Source organism: Hirundo rustica, chromosome 16 (assembly GCF_015227805.2).
Source record: "Hirundo rustica isolate bHirRus1 chromosome 16, bHirRus1.pri.v3, whole genome shotgun sequence".
NCBI lineage: Eukaryota > Metazoa > Chordata > Aves > Passeriformes > Hirundinidae > Hirundo > Hirundo rustica.
Genome location: NC_053465.1, coordinates 13,328,579 through 13,343,382, shown reverse-complemented (window position 1 = coordinate 13,343,382; position 14,804 = coordinate 13,328,579). Strand labels below are relative to the sequence as shown.

Below are 14,804 nucleotides of genomic sequence, written 5' to 3'. Positions count from 1 at the left end.
GTAATGTTTTCCACTTCCATGTGAAAGTAGCATAATTTTAAAACACTGTGCTACAATGTTGTGATGTTAAATAAAAATTTTGAAGTCCAAAGAAATAATTGTGTCATTGGTTATCAAGAATCTTGGTTACATCTGCGAACACTAGTGAAGCACAAAGCACAGAATCTTAGAAACATGGAATATCCTGAGTGGGAGTGTTATTTTTCTTTCTTGAGTCCACAGATGTATCTAATTCTAACTCCGAATTAAGTGGATTTTTTTTTCCCCCCCCCTAATTTTTGGTACCTCCGCCTGTTACCAGTTAGAAAAATTCCAGGTTTGTTTCAAGCTTCTTCAAGCCTATTCACTGACAGAGTGCCTTCATTTGGTATACATTGCGAATTTGGTATACAATGCTAATTAGCCTGAGTTGCCCTTGATAGGTATTGTTCACCTTTGCAATAGAAGCACGTTTAAATGATTCAAGATCTGAGAGGGAGATTCAGAGATCCCAAATTACTCAGGTGACCAAAGAGAATTTTGATGGCAATTCATTTATCCTACCTCTTTAAAAAAAAAAAAAAAAAAAAACCACCAACAAACACCCAGAATGTCAGTGGTGAAGCATTCACTGTCAAGGGACAAAGCAGGGACTGAAAACAATCCAGTGCTATTGCCCAGGCCAAACAAAAATGAAGCGTATTTTTAGCAATGAGGTTAACTAACTGCGAGAAAATTCCCGATGAAAGGCGGAGGATTCACTACCAGTTTTACTGATTGCATTCCCGCCCGGCGGAGCGGAAGCGCCGGTAGCGGCCGGGGCCGGGCGGGAAGGCCCCGCCGCCCCTCACGGAGCCTGCGCTGCCTCCGGCAGGCCCGGGGGAGCCGCTCCGCCCGCGGCCGGCAGGGCGGGACCCTCGGGGCGGGCCGGGCAGGGCTGAGCCCCGGGCTGGGCTGGGCTGGGCCCCGGCCAAGGCCCCGGGCCGGGCTGGGCCTGCCATGGCAGGTCGCGCGGGCTACGGGGAGCGGAGCTCGGGCTCGCTGCGGCGGCGGCTGCGGAGCGCGGAGGAGGCGCAGCAGCGTCAGGCGGGACTGGTGCGGCAGCTGCAGGACGAGGTGAGGAGCGGGCGGTGCCCGGCGCGGGGAGGGGGTGCAGGGCCGCCCGCGGGGCCTCCCCGGGCGGGCGGCGCCGAGCTGGGGGCAGGGAGGCGCCGGGAGCGCCCGTCCCGCCTTGGTCTCGCTGCCGAGCCCCTCCTGAGCTCGCTGCCTGCAGCATCGCTGCTGTTCGGCCCCGTTAGCAGTGTTTGGCAGGGCAGGAGTCGGGCCGGTTTGTTTGCGGAGCAAGTTTGAAAACTCATTTCGGTCGCCTCAAGGATCCCCTTAAACTGCCAAACGTTGGCTCGGGATACGGGGGGACTGTAGATCAGGTAAAGCTGCCCTCACCTGTCCCATCGTTCTGCTTACTGCCGCTTTCCCAGGTGAGCAGACAGCGCTATGTGTGAAAGAAACCCCGCCCCAATCTCTGTCATATTAAACTGAAGCTTCCCTATATTGCTGTAACTTCTTGTTGAGTGTATCAGCATCACTGTGCTTGGGCTGGACAGACTCAGAGAAAAATTAATGTGAGGTGAGCAGGGTCTATTACAAGCTGCTTCTCTCATCTTCATTCTCTGCATCCATTCAGGTACTGCAGTACCAGACCTGGTGTCGAGAGTTGGAGCAGCAAGTGAAAGCTGGAGGGGTGAGTGTGCAGGTTGTGAACTGTAGAGGGTGTATCTAATGTTCCCAAATGCAGACCAATAAAAACTCTTCACAAACCAATGACAGGAAAGCAGATTTTTACTGTCTGAAGGTTTAGAGAGGCGCTGTGAGTTTTCCCGTCAGTGTTTTGTCTAGTTGCCATTCTTAGAGCAGTCAGTAGTCCCAGAAAACCCAGTTGAGGATTTTAATTTTGTGAAAGAGTGCTTGGAGTTACATTTGTCCTGGCTCTCAGGAGAGGACTGTGCTGCATGTTACATGATACAGCTGTCCTGGAGAAAGAACCAATTGAAACAGCTTTTTGAAAGTCAGGAATTCTGGTGGTCAACATACAGAGTGGGCTCAGTGCTTTTCTTTCTGCTTCATGGCTAGAGTAAGCCTAGAAGCCAAAGGGTGGAGGAATAGGAGAGCATTCCTGGGCTTCAAGTCCACATCAGCACTTGAGGTCATGGACTGAGGACACAAAGCAGTGGGAGAGTGAGGAGAGCCACTCACCCTAATACTCTTCCCCTCCCTTCCTCCCTGTAATCACAACAGTGTTACACCTGTAAGAAGCCATGAGCTCCTGAGATCCCCAACAAATGGATGGGAAAATCGTGGCTGCTGACAGTGGTGAAGGAAACACCATCATTTGAGTAAACATTTCCTTTCTTCTTAAAGGGATCCCTTCCAGGCAGGTGGGAAGCCACAGCAGACCGCAGCCTGGAGAAAGCGCTGCTTCAGGTGGAAGAGGAGCAGCAAAGGTATAAGGAAGAAGCATTTCTTCATACTTGGTATCCTGGATGTTCATGGAAGTGAGGGAAAACCTGTTGGTACTATCTGGTCTCCCCAAGGGAAGCAGTTGGGCAAGCTGCTTTGACAGGAGAAAGGTCCACAATCCGCTTTCTGTGGTGCAGTCATAGTGCTGTGTGCTGAATGGTTCTGCTGTGAGTGGGGTGTGTGTATTCTGGGTGAAAGGTCCCTTTCCAGCCTAAATTATTCTGTGGTTCAGTAGATGAATGACTGGACAGTGCAGGAGAAAGGTGATGCATCCAGTGACCATCAGCATGAAGAGGGGGCAAATTGTTACCTGTGGGCATCATCAAGGTTGAAGGGGAAGCCAAAATCATTGGTGGAAATTGAAGGCTCAAAGCTCAGAGAAGCAAATGAGATTTTTGTTACAGAGAGATCTTAGTTAACCCTGTAAATTGCTTTTACTGCCTCTTAGACAACAAAATCAGTGTTGAGGGAGCTGGAAAATCACAGAGATGGTGGAGAGCTGTTGTTGTTCTGTGACCTCGTTTCTCTCTCTCTTTCCAAGGTGTGAGAATCTGGCAGAAGTGAACACCCTCCTGCGGGAGCACCTCGAAAAAGCCAGTGAGGTTAATTCTGCCCTCAAAGAAGATGTTGGAAAACTGACGGTGGATTGGATGAGGGCCCGGGAGGAGCTGGAGCTGAAGGAGAGTGAATGGTGCAGTGAACGTGAGGTGAGGATAGGCTACAGGAATGCCAGCTGTGATGCCAGAGAGAAATGGGAATGCGTTTTGTTCCTGGCGTGGAGAGCTTGCTGTGTGGAAGCTGTGGCTCTGCTGAGGATGTACTGGTGCTGGACAGGGGTGTGGGAGGGAGGACTGTCAGCAGAGGGTGCTGGAGGAAGGTGCTCACCTTCTGTGACTGCCCTGTTTGGTCATGAAGACAGAGCTGGGCACTGTAGGGCAGTCACAGAAACACTTGTCTCTTTAATAGTTCCTAAATCCTTGTTTTGAGCACTGCAGACCAGAGATGTCTGTGTGTGTTCAGATCCAAAGTGGCCAACACAGGAGTAAGACAGGCCTCCTGTAATAACTGCCTGTGGTAAGTCAATCTGGCACTGGGCTTGGAGGGGCTTGTGTTTGTTTTCCTCTGCTGAGACTTTGAAGTGATGAGTCACGATCAGCTTGCTTTGCTGCTACCCACTGCTGCAGAAGTGTGGATGTTCCCTTCTTGGCAGGTGCTGTGCGCCTCTGTGGTGCCTCTTCAGTCCTTGATGCCCTGGTGCAGTAGTTATTAAAGGGCACCTGGCGTTGGTGATTTACTCTCTCCTGTCTGAGAGATGTTACAGTGTCAGTGAAGGCTGAATTGGCATTTCTTTTTGTCTTTGTATGTTTAGCTTTATGACAGCTACCTAAGGGGGGAACATAACCGTCTGCTGAGCCTGTGGCGGCAGGTGGTGACCTTCCGCCGCCATTTCCGGGAAATGAAGACTGCCACGGACCGGTGAGTGGAAGTTGAGGCTTGATCTCCTGCAGAAAAAGTGTGGCTGGCTTGCTTTTCAGTCCTGCTTTTGAACCTTGATGTTGCGTTAGTTACAGCAGAGGTAGGATTTCTCCTTTGGCAGTCGGAAGCAATGCCATTCAGCATGCTTTGGGCTGTTCTCAAAAGAGTTGTTTGCTGATGATCTTCAGATAAAGCTGAAAGGCTTGGGCCATGAGGACTGCAGAGGCTCTGAGCAGGTGATGACTGTGGTGATGTGTGGGCATGTGAATGCAGGCACAGAAATGCGTGGACACCTGGGAAAGGACTCACTGAAGCTGTGCATGCAGCATATAGAGTGGTCCCTTTTATGAAATTATGAAAACCTGCTTTTAAAAAGTCTTATCAGGTTTCTTTTTCCACCGCTCCTAAGAGAAAGATGATTAATGAATATTTTTTCCCTTCTCATTTCCAGCATAATTTTTATTCTGGTCACTTTGTATCCACTTATGCCTCTTCCAGCATTGCTAAGAGAAAGAATAGCTTCTCTGCCCTGGTACTGCATTTGTCCAGTTCCTTTTGCTTTGTTTGATACTTCTTTTTTATGACTGTTTCCTTGTTCTTGAGGTCTCTGAGGTTCTTTTCTCCAAAGAAAAATAGTGTAGACAATAGTACCTTCTTGTGTCAGCATGCACTTTCAAATTCTGTGTTACTGTAAGCCATTTTTCTTATTTGATTATAAGTCTTCCCTATTGTGTAGAGTCTGCCTGACCTGCTATTTAGTCCTTGTGTTTGTGCTTTTATGTTGTAGCATTTCAGGCTGATTCTTATACCACCTTTCTGAAACGTTTTATTATATAGATATAGTCTTGAGCCTCTTAGAAGTCCAAGTTGGGATAACAGAGCACTCAAGAACACAGGGTATAAAAGCTGGGGATCTTGGGAAAATTCCTGATATCTATTAATGATAGAGTATGTTAATAAGAGTAATTAAAGGTGCTTGAGGCCTTCTGGCCTGTGCCATGTCTTACTTCTTATATCTGAGGAGAAAACAGACTCCACATTTGGCTACCTGGTAAAGTCATTGCTCAGCTGTCAAGATGTGTGCTGGTCCCCAAGTGTCAGATGAATGACTTATCCCCAGCAAAGACATCACCTTGCCTGCTAGCTCTTCCTGATGCATGACTGCATGCTTCAGAAGTGAGTCAGCTGATAAAAGATGGTGGAGTGAACATTGGCTCTTTCTTGGTTCCTCTTCAGAGATTTGTCAGAGCTGAAGGCGGAACAAATGAGGCTTTCTGGATCTATTCTCGTGAGCTGCTCCCGCCTGAACTCCTGTGTGCAGCTTAGGGAGTCCATCCCTCTGGGTAAACCTGTCCTGAAGGATCAGGCAGAGCAGCAAATGGAACCAAAAATAAACCAGACAGCTCAGGAAGTGATAGCCTTACAAGTCAAGTGGGACATGGAGAAGAAAGAGCTTCAGGAGAGGTAAAGGTGTTTTAACTTTGCTATTACTGACATTATCTTTTGTGGCAGCTGCTTGAGTTAACAGATGGGCTGTGCTCACATTTAGAACAGCCCCCCACAGCCTTGTGTCTGTCCCCAGTCAAACTCTTGCCTTCAACAGAAAGGATGGAAAAAGGTATCTGCCTGACAGAAGTTCTTCCAAGTAAGACAAGATTGGAAAAGAGATGGCCTCTGATACTACTTTTGATGTCAGCTGATTTTTGGTGAAAAACTGAATTCAGCATAAAGAGAGCTGTGTTTCTTGTACAGCCTTTTTACTACTCAGGGCTGTGCTAAAGGAGTTGGGAGGAATTTGCCCAGGGCCATCATAAGCACTGCAGCACTTCTGTGCTGATAATTCCTTGCAAGACTGAGTGCAGAGGCCTTTGGGACAAGAAGTGCCGTTTTGCAACATCAAGCCTATTAACCTGTAGAGATGAGTGCTGTCTTTGCTGTGTTTCCTGGGTTGAACTTTGCTGTGCTATGCTTTGGGGTGCTGCTTGGCTCTTTAACAGGTGCTGGTGTGCAAAGCTTTTGGAATGGCACATAGACCTTCTCTTCTCAGGGTGATGGAGCTCTCAGCCTTGCTTGTACAGTCTCAGAAGCAGAATGAGGAGAAGGAGAAGACCATGAAAACACTTAACGACACAGTGGAGATTCTAGTATGTTTTACCTTTACCTGGGAGATAGCCCAGTGTTTGCTCTCCAGCCTGAACACAGAGATGTGGCTTCCTCAAGAGAAACAGTGGTAAAGATGCCCAGTGTATGGGAACATCAGGGACCTTGCCAAAATATTCCTTGTGTGTTTGGCAGATGTGGAGTCAGTCCAGATGCTGGCAGTGGCAGGGGAAGTGCAGACAGTTCAGGTGTCTTCCTCTCAGGGGTGGCACCAATGCTCCTGCCTGTGACTTTAGGTCTCTGGGGATCAGAGTTCCTTGGAATTGACAGTATAATAGCAGTCTATAAAAACTAGCTTTTGGTCTTCCTCTCAGTTTTCGCAGAGAAGAAATGGAATAGATATGGGCAGGAATATACTGAAATCATTAGCTGAGACTTAGCAGTGAGACTTCTACTGAGGATGGGAATGCTGCAGAAGGGAGCAGCTCTTCCCCACCCCACCCTTTATTTATTCTGTTCTCAGGAATCATGTTGGACAGAGAAAGAATTTGAAGCTTCACTGACTAACACCACCAAAGAAGAGAATCTTTTCCTTCAAAAGCTCATAAAAAATATCACTGAGGTGAGTACAGAATGGGTACAGGGACCACATCCCTGTAAATTTGATTTTGAAGTACTTGAGGAAGGCAACAGACTGGCCTGGGGACTAGAGATATGTGTTGTGTACTATCGGGGTTAACTGCCATTGCCTGTTTAATTTTTAGACCACTTTTCTGACACAGAACCTGTTCAAGTTTGTGAGTTGCTGTCCTGTGACAGTTCAGTCATTAGAAGTTTCAGTACCTTTGCCTTCACCCCGCTAAGGTCTGTCTTGGACTGTGTTTTCAGAGTGTGCTGCTTGACATTTGTATTCCAGCATTTCTTGGGCAATTCCCTTGCCCTCTTTGAGCAATGAGTCTGTTATTCTTCAGATCTTTATGAAAGTTCACTGACTCAGTCGATGCACCTGGCAGCTCTGCTCCTTCCCTCTGTGTTCACTGACCATTATAATCCCCCCAGAATTGCAACTTTCATGGCTAACCTTAACTTAGTCCTAAGGTTCTCTTAATAGAGAAGGGTTTAGTTGTCAGCTCTTCTACACAGCTGCAAGAAAGTGAGTGTTCAGGCAGCCTCCAACCACTTCACACTTGTGAAGGCTAGCTGTATTCAGAAATCCACGGAGTACTTGTAGCCACAGGGACAAACCTTTGTGGACTGAAGAAATGAGAAAATTGAGTTTTTAATGACTCCAGCGTAAAGTGGGAGGAAAAGGAGAACATGATAAAGACAGCCAAGTAAAATGAGCAAAGACTAACAGCTGGATGTGGGCTTTCAGATGGTGTTAGACGACAGTGACAGCATGGTCAGCATTATCTGCACTGACAGTTCCCAGCATGCAGACTCTGGAGACATCTTTTCAGCTCCAAGATCTGTTGATGCAGGGCATGCCTTTGGATTGGTTCTGGAAGCACTGGCAAGGATGCGAGGGGCAACATGGGTGAGAACCTCTGTCTTCCCCAGTGGCCACAGGCTCAGTGCTGAGGCCTTGCTCAGCTCAACACCTTTCCATTTGCTCAGCCCCTTGAGGCACTTTTTCTCACCTTCATACTCATGCTCCTGCCCTGCTTTGCTGGTCTTCCCAGCTCTGTGCTCTATTGCTTTTCTCTCCTTGATGCCCACCCGCTCAGCACAGCTTTTGTCTTCAGGGGAGCTGTCTCTGCTAGCTGTTTCTTCCAACTCTCTGGAGCCACCTTCCCTGCTCCTTATTGCTCATTTGTGCTCCTTCCCTGCCTGTTCCTGCAGGCCCTGAGAGAAGAACTTTCTGCTAGGCAGGACTCAAACAACTTCCTGCTGCAGCAGCAGAGACATCAGGAAGAGAAGTGCAGGGAGGTGCAGCAAAGGCTTGAGCAACTGGAGGAGACATGTAAGAAGTCCAGCAGCCACCAACAGCACCTTCAGTCTTTAGTAGAAACACTCAGAAGGTGAGAATTTCCTCCTCCTCCTCCTGCGTTCCAGAGGAAATCTGCTTCCAGGTCTGGGAGTTCAGAGGTGTCCCGGGTGAAGAAATCATCTGCCCTACCATGTGGAGGCCTCAGTGTGGCTCTCAAGCATCATCCTGTCTGGGTTTTTCATGCTCTACTGTGACTCCCAAAGCTGTCTGGGAGGTGCACAGCCATTTGGAATTGAAGACTCCTTCTCGCCGTGTTGCTTCCCTTAATTCTGTTCTTTGTGTGCCCCTGCCCAGCCACTGCTTCTCACTGAAGGAAGGCAAAATCCTGCCTTCCTTTCCCTTTGCCTCTGGAGGATTTCCTTGGGAGGGAAAGAGCAAGGTCTTCCTTAGCCCACTGCCCCCTGCTCCATCCTGCAGTGCTGAAAATGGGATTGGCGACTCTCCAGGCCTCTTTGTTCTGACTGAGCCTTGTTTCTGCAGTGACTGTGCAAACCTTGAGAAAACTAGGGAGGAGTTACAGGAACAGCTTGCATTAACAGAGCAAGAAGCTTCACGTCTGCGTCAGAGTAACGCTGAGCTGCAGATGAAGGAAGAGTCAGCCCAGGCTGAAAAGGCAAAGCAGCAGGACAGGATGGAGAGAGCACACCATGAGCAGGAGCTCCTGTGAGTGTTAAAGCTTTCTCTGGCAGTGCTGGGCTTGAGGAGGCCTAGTATGAAGGCGCTTGCTCCTCTCTTGAAGTATAGACTGTTTTTCTATAAAAACCTCTTCCCCCTCCTCACAGAGTGAAGGATTTGGCTGCGCTTGAGGAAAAACACTCATTATTGCAGAGCGAGCTGGTAGTCAAGAGACAGACAGTGGAGAAATTGCAGCTTCAGAAGGATCTGCTGGAGCAAGAGAAGGATGAGTTTGTCATGGCTCTGGAGAAGGTATGGACACCTTATTCCTAGGCAGTACTTGTGGGAGTGGGAGTAGTGCCACCAAAATCACCTGAGATGTTGTTTCTGGCAGTAGAAGAGAAGGACACTTGTTCTTCTTGGAAAATGGTGATCCCACCGGACAGTCAAACCAATGACTTTGGAGTCATTGGTCCCCATAATCTTATTGGGAGCTCTGCCCTAGGAATAAGTCAAAGACACCCAGGGGAGGTGGAGTTCCTGCCTGCAGTCTGAGATTCTGCTGCCTTTGTTGTCCCATTGTTCTTTTGCCTCTCCAGGCAGAGCGGTCAGTGGCAGAGCTGACAGGGTCTCAGAACAAGCTGAATGCTGAAAGAGCTGATCTGCAGGCTGCAGCAGCAAAGATGAGCAGCATCAATGAAGCTCTTGCATTGGACAAAGTGCAGCTGAACAAATATGTGTGGCAGGTGAGCAGAGTTGCCAGAGATGTTGCCAGGTGTTTGTCTCCAGCTGCTGTTGCTTCTCAGCCTTCTTACCTTGGCACAGTGACCAGCTGACTGTGGCTGTGTTCCTTTTGTGTCTGAGCTAATCTTTCATCGTAAGTCTCCCTGTACTTTATTTCCTCTATGCTTCTGTGGCTGTAGCTGGAGCAAGAGAAGGAAGTTTTGTCTGCTAAAGTGGATGAAGTGGAGAGAGCAAAGATCTGTGAGCAGGAGAAGCTGAACTTCTGTGAAAGAGCAAATGAAGAGCTCTGTGCAGAGAAAGCCCGGCTAGAGCAGCTGCTGAAGAAAGCAGAGGAGCAATGGGAGGAGCTGTGCCTGGAGCTTAGGACACTGAGAGAGGAGAAAGCAGAAACCCAGGAGAAATTCCATCAGGTGACCAAACATATGGTGCATCCGTGTGGGCACTGGGCTGCTTGGATGAGGGAAGCTTTACCTGTTGGATTCTGCAGTGCTTTTGTCAAGGGGACATGTGGTAGTGCTATAGGTCACAAGGCTTCATTTGCATTTTTTTTTGGAAATATGTGGGTGGCTTCCAGAGCTGTTCTACAGTTCTCAAGATTTGTCCTCTGCTTCTACAGAGTCTTTTAATCCACCTGTCTTTGTTGGTCCGTTTTTGGCTCTTGATAAGCTGCAGAGAGATGATTGTGTTGTCAGTGAATCTGAGTGGGTGACAAAAGATGTGGCAAAAGAATTGATCTGTGGCAAAAGGATCAAACTGTAGCTCTGAATCCTTTTTCTGAAACAAAAAATCCGGTCTGCATGTTTCTGTTGATGGTTTTTCTTAAGAAGTTGGAGCATGTCCAGAGAAGGGAACAGATCTGGGGACCGGTCTGGAGCACAGGTGTGATGAGCAGTGGCTGAAGGAGCTGGGGTGGCTCAGCCTGGAGAAAAGGAGGCTCAGGGGGCACCTTCTTGCTCTTTACAACTCCCTGTGGCAGGAAGGTGCAGCCAGGTGAGGGTCAGGCTCTGCTCCCATGGGAACAAGGGACAGGACAAGAGGAAATGGCCCCAAACTGTGCCAGGGGAGGTCAGGATTACAGGATAGCTGCAAGAGAAGGGTTTGTTTCTGATGGTCTCTGTCAGACAGTCTCAGTTCTGGGGTATGTGGTAGGTTTGGCAAGTACACAGCAGAGGTTTTGCTTTTGAAGAAAAGAGCTGAAAAACACGGCCTAGTTCTCAGGCTTGAATACCAGCAAAGCCATTAGTCACCTTCTTTGTGTAAGACAAGAAAGCGGTCTTGTTGGTGTGAACTGCTGCACAAGAGGAGTCTGCATTGGCCACATCAGCCAGGCTTCCATCAGTCACTAAAAACGGGCTTACCACAAGAGCCTTTCCCTGCCAAGCATGCCCTCATTGCAGAGAGCTGGTCTGAACACTGGAGGATGATACACTTAGATGTGGGGTTTGATTTAGAAGGGAAAAAAACCTGTATAATTTCCCTTGCTTTAGTGAACAAAATTCTTTACCCAAACTTCCTGAAAAAGTCCAGCACTGAAATAGATCCTGATAGAAATTTTGGTTTTTTCCAAGTGGCAATTGTGGAAGATGCAGTAATTTGGGGTGACAACAGGGAGTTTGGAGTAGGGATGTCTGTTAGGAAGGAGCTGTCTGGTCCCAGGCAAGCCAGCAGGGCCTGACACAGCACTTGCAAGGGAACAGTGCCTGGTGCTTTTGGAGCCCAGGCTACCTGAGCTGCATAGGGCACATGCTGTGAAACTTGGAGCCCAGAGCACAGGTGCTCCTTGTCCTCTGGCTGCCTGCGAGGTGGCACTGGCTGGCTCTGCACAGGGCTCCTGAGGAAGGGCTCCAGCTGTTCCTTATCCCACTTCCAGGTTTCCCAGGAGCAAGAGTCATTGAGCAGGGCTCTGGAGCAGCTGCACCAGGAATGCTCTGGCCAAGGGCACGCACTGGCCCAGGTGTGCAGAGAGAAGGAGCTGCTGGGCCAGGAGAAGGCTGCCCTTGAGGGCCGACTGGCAGCCATGGAGCAGCAGCAACATGACCTTTCCAAGCAGCTGGCAGAGAGCAGGTAAAGGCAGGGAGCAGACCTTGGGCAGGACAGGGCTGAAGGGCTGTAATGATAAAGGCAATAAGCAGTACACAGGGGTTTATTGTATCCTCTGCCTTTCAGATATAGATTTGGCTGTTGAGGTCCAGTTGGGCTGGGCTGCCTGTGCTGTGCCAGGCCATGAGGAAGGCCTGGGCACTCCCTCAGAGGGCCCTGCTTTGCCATTGAAATGGCCCAAATGTGCCTTCTCTGGATGAGTTTCCATGTGCCTCCTTTTCCATCATACTTAGGTGTGGGGATCTTGAGCCATGATGTCCTAGAGTAACTGCCCGTGGGTGTCAGGAGCAAGCAGGTCATGTCTCTCTGTATTTGCAACTTGTAGGTCAGCAAAGGAGAGCCTGGAATCCAGCCTGTTTGCTGCTCAGCAGCAGATATCTCAGCTGGAGATCACCAGAAACCATCTGGAGGCTCAAGTGCTCACGGTCATGCAGGCCAAGGAGGTGATACAAGGTAAGAGCCTTGTGTGCTTTGTTTGTGGTGCTGCCCCTGCCTAGGCAAGGTGCTGTAAAGCCACCTCTGTGCACAGGGCTTGTGAGGAGTGGTGGGACCGGAGGCACTGAAAGGGCCTGAGGTCAGTAAAGTCAGCAAAGACTCTGACTTTTGCTGTTGGTCATGTTTGCAGGAGAAGTGAAGTGCTTGCAACATGAGCTGGAAGCAGAGAGAGCTCTCAGGAGGCAGGAGCAGGAAGACACAGCTCAACAGCTCTTGCAGGCAGAGCAGCAGTGTCATGAAAGCCTCAGGCTTCAGGAAGCTGCTCAGCAACTGCAAATAAAGGAGCTCATGCAAGACCTGGTAGGGGACAATACGCTTCTGAATTGTCCAAGCCGGATCTGTGGGTTGGTTTAGCACAAGCAGAGCCTGAGGATGTTAAAGGGCAGCAATCCTCTGCCAGAGGCCTCCTGCTGCTGGGCCGGGCAGCAGAGCCAGCAGCTCGCACTTGGTGGCGCCTGAAGACTGTCAGGATGGTCCTGGGACAGGAAATACAGCCATGGAATGAGTGAGGGTGAAAGGAGAGTTCCAGAGCAAGTTGGGCACTGCCCAGCCAAAGCGAGGCAGCCCAGGGCAGGATCATCCCCGAGTCCCACCTCCCACGTGGAGCAGATGCCAGCATGGAGCAGAGACCAACAGTGCTGCTGGCTGCGAGCCTGGGAACAGGCTTCCTTTCTTGCTGTGCTTCCAGGGTGGGCACATGGATCAGCTTTGGGCTGGAAGCAAATGGAACAGGCCTCTTGTCCCTGATCCTTCAGTCCTTGTGACTGGGACATGGGAGAGGGGAAGGTGACACCTCCTTTTCGGAGTGGTTGGACTCAATGCCTGGGAAGGTCTTTCCCATCAGAAATGATTGCACGAGTCCTTGATTCATGCACGTGCTGAGCCTCCTTTTGAATTCCCTGACAGGACATGGTTTCTGGAGGGCACAAAGGCAGTGCTGTTGTCTTTTCAGGGTGGGGTTCGTGGGAGGGATGAAGCTTCACCTTTTTCAGCAAGGAGCATGCCTGGGACTTCATCCTTCAAATTTCTCCTCCCCTCTTCAGGCAAGTGAGCGTGAAAGGCACCGTGCAGAGTTGCAGGAGATACTGGAGGAATGGGAAAGAGAGAAGGCCGAGAGAGAGCAGGAGCACGAGAAGGTGCTGTTGGAGATGAGGCAGAAAGTTGCCACCTTGCAGGCCCAACAAGAAGAGGAACAAACTAGATTTGAGAATGCCAAGCGAGAGGTAATGATTGTGAAAGGAGAAGTGGTGTGATTTTTTGCAAGGCTGGAGCTGTGGGAGATGGCAGGATATGGGGCTGTGTGGAGCATGCCCTCCGTGTCTTCTGCATTGAATCTGGGGAGGTGAAAGGTGAACGGGGCTCTCTTTGGGACCAGGAATGAGCCCCCTCACAGAAAGCCAGGGAGAAAAACATCAGCTTTCAGTTGAGATTTGTGTGCTGCTCTTGTGCTCTGTTTTTCCAAGATTTACTTCAGAGTATCTTCACTGCTATCTTTCCTCTCCTCTTTTGGTGTGTACTGGTAGGTGTTCAGAGCCAAAGGGAGTTTGTAGGACTTTTCCTTTGTGGGCACAGGGAGGGCAGAGCAGGAATGCTGACAAGAGGAAAAATCTTCTTAAAGACTCATCTGGAGTATTTCTGAACCGTAACCCAGAGATGTCTTCTGGGCTGTGTTTTCAGTCACTTCCTGGGAAGCTGTATCTCCCCTGGGGCAGGCAGTGGCCCACGGGAGCAGCAGCCGAGTGCTCTGAGAGCGCGTGAGCCCATCAGTCTTTGCCTCTTGCCACACATGGTACAGGAGAAGTGTAAATCCCTCTGCTCTTTTCTTCTGTGCAGATCCTGCTGGGAGAGCAGAAGGAGAAGAGGGCTTTGTCAGAGGCACTGCTCCAAACTCAGGGAGAGCTCAGCCAAGCCCGGCAGCAGGTCGAGCAGCTCAGGCAGGAGGTGAAGGAGCAGCAAGAGAAGGGGCAGGTAAGCCTGCGTAGGCAGGGAAGAGAATGCAGGGCAGGGACAAGGGCACAAAAGGCAGCTCCTGGGAATGAAGGAGGCAAGGGCTGCTTCAGGCCTTTGGGAGCACAGAGCCTGGTAAGCTCCAGAGCTCAGCCCCAGGAAAGGAGACTTGCAGTGGAAGCAGAGCTGGGGAGAGAAGCCAAAGGAAGTAGCTGAAGGAATGGGATTTTGAGGCAGCAAGTGGAAAAGGCTGAGCCTGAGGGCACGTCTCCAGAAGTTGCTCCGCATTTTGTTGCCAGACCATCAAGGCAGAGCTGCAAGGTGAGCTACAGGAAGCTCGGACTGAAATCCAGGCAGCACAGAAGAGGCACAAAGAAGAACTAAAAGGCATCAAAGAGGAAATGAATCTCCTCCTTGAGCAGAGGGAGGCTCTACAAAAGCAGGTGAGTGAAACAGCAGTGGCACTGCCGTCATCCAGCAAGGGGTCTGTGCCCTTCTTGCTTTCCCATGGCAGAGCAGCAGCTGATGGGGTGATCCATTGTGCTCTGGGAGCTCCATGGCAGCTGCTCTGAAGAACACTCAGGGCTCTGCTGCATCTCAGCTGCTGCCCTGGACAGCTGGGCTAGTCCTCTGGGCTGTTGGCCAGCAACCATCAGCATGGATTCCTGCTGGCCTCCTCTTGAGAGCCTTGGTTTGGAAGGGCTGTTTGAGGTGCCTTTGGGGGGGGGCACTTAGAGATTGAAGCAAGTTGTCCATATCCATTGTGAATCTGGTGCTCTCAGGGCAGGGAGCAATGGAAAGTTGTCCTCTGCCTTTCAAGCAGCCTCTGCTGTGGCTGACA

At 50.0% G+C, this 14,804-nt stretch overlaps 1 protein-coding gene across 2 annotated transcripts in view; it reads left to right on the top strand.

The window, feature by feature from the left end:
- Positions 1 to 971: 971 nt before the first annotated feature.
- The window catches only part of LOC120759944 (centrosome-associated protein CEP250-like), a 36,708-nt gene continuing 22,875 nt past the window's right edge, over positions 972 to 14,804 (top strand). The window contains exons 1-20 of one of the 2 annotated variants that reach the window (XM_040079689.2): positions 972 to 1,095; positions 1,664 to 1,720; positions 2,398 to 2,480; positions 3,038 to 3,203; positions 3,866 to 3,972; positions 5,209 to 5,436; positions 6,020 to 6,116; positions 6,596 to 6,694; positions 7,448 to 7,609; positions 7,915 to 8,093; positions 8,543 to 8,725; positions 8,845 to 8,989; positions 9,277 to 9,423; positions 9,601 to 9,831; positions 11,292 to 11,485; positions 11,847 to 11,974; positions 12,147 to 12,316; positions 13,060 to 13,239; positions 13,850 to 13,984; positions 14,263 to 14,406. In XM_040079689.2, coding sequence (XP_039935623.1) covers positions 979 to 1,095; positions 1,664 to 1,720; positions 2,398 to 2,480; positions 3,038 to 3,203; positions 3,866 to 3,972; positions 5,209 to 5,436; positions 6,020 to 6,116; positions 6,596 to 6,694; positions 7,448 to 7,609; positions 7,915 to 8,093; positions 8,543 to 8,725; positions 8,845 to 8,989; positions 9,277 to 9,423; positions 9,601 to 9,831; positions 11,292 to 11,485; positions 11,847 to 11,974; positions 12,147 to 12,316; positions 13,060 to 13,239; positions 13,850 to 13,984; positions 14,263 to 14,406 — 2,952 coding nt within the window. In that variant the 5' untranslated portion in view covers positions 972 to 978. Of the gene's footprint in view, positions 1,096 to 1,663; positions 1,721 to 2,397; positions 2,481 to 3,037; positions 3,204 to 3,865; positions 3,973 to 5,208; positions 5,437 to 6,004; positions 6,117 to 6,595; positions 6,695 to 7,447; positions 7,610 to 7,914; positions 8,094 to 8,542; positions 8,726 to 8,844; positions 8,990 to 9,276; positions 9,424 to 9,600; positions 9,832 to 11,291; positions 11,486 to 11,846; positions 11,975 to 12,146; positions 12,317 to 13,059; positions 13,240 to 13,849; positions 13,985 to 14,262; positions 14,407 to 14,804 lie in introns of both variants that reach the window. The other variant, XM_040079690.2, reaches the window with a different exon arrangement.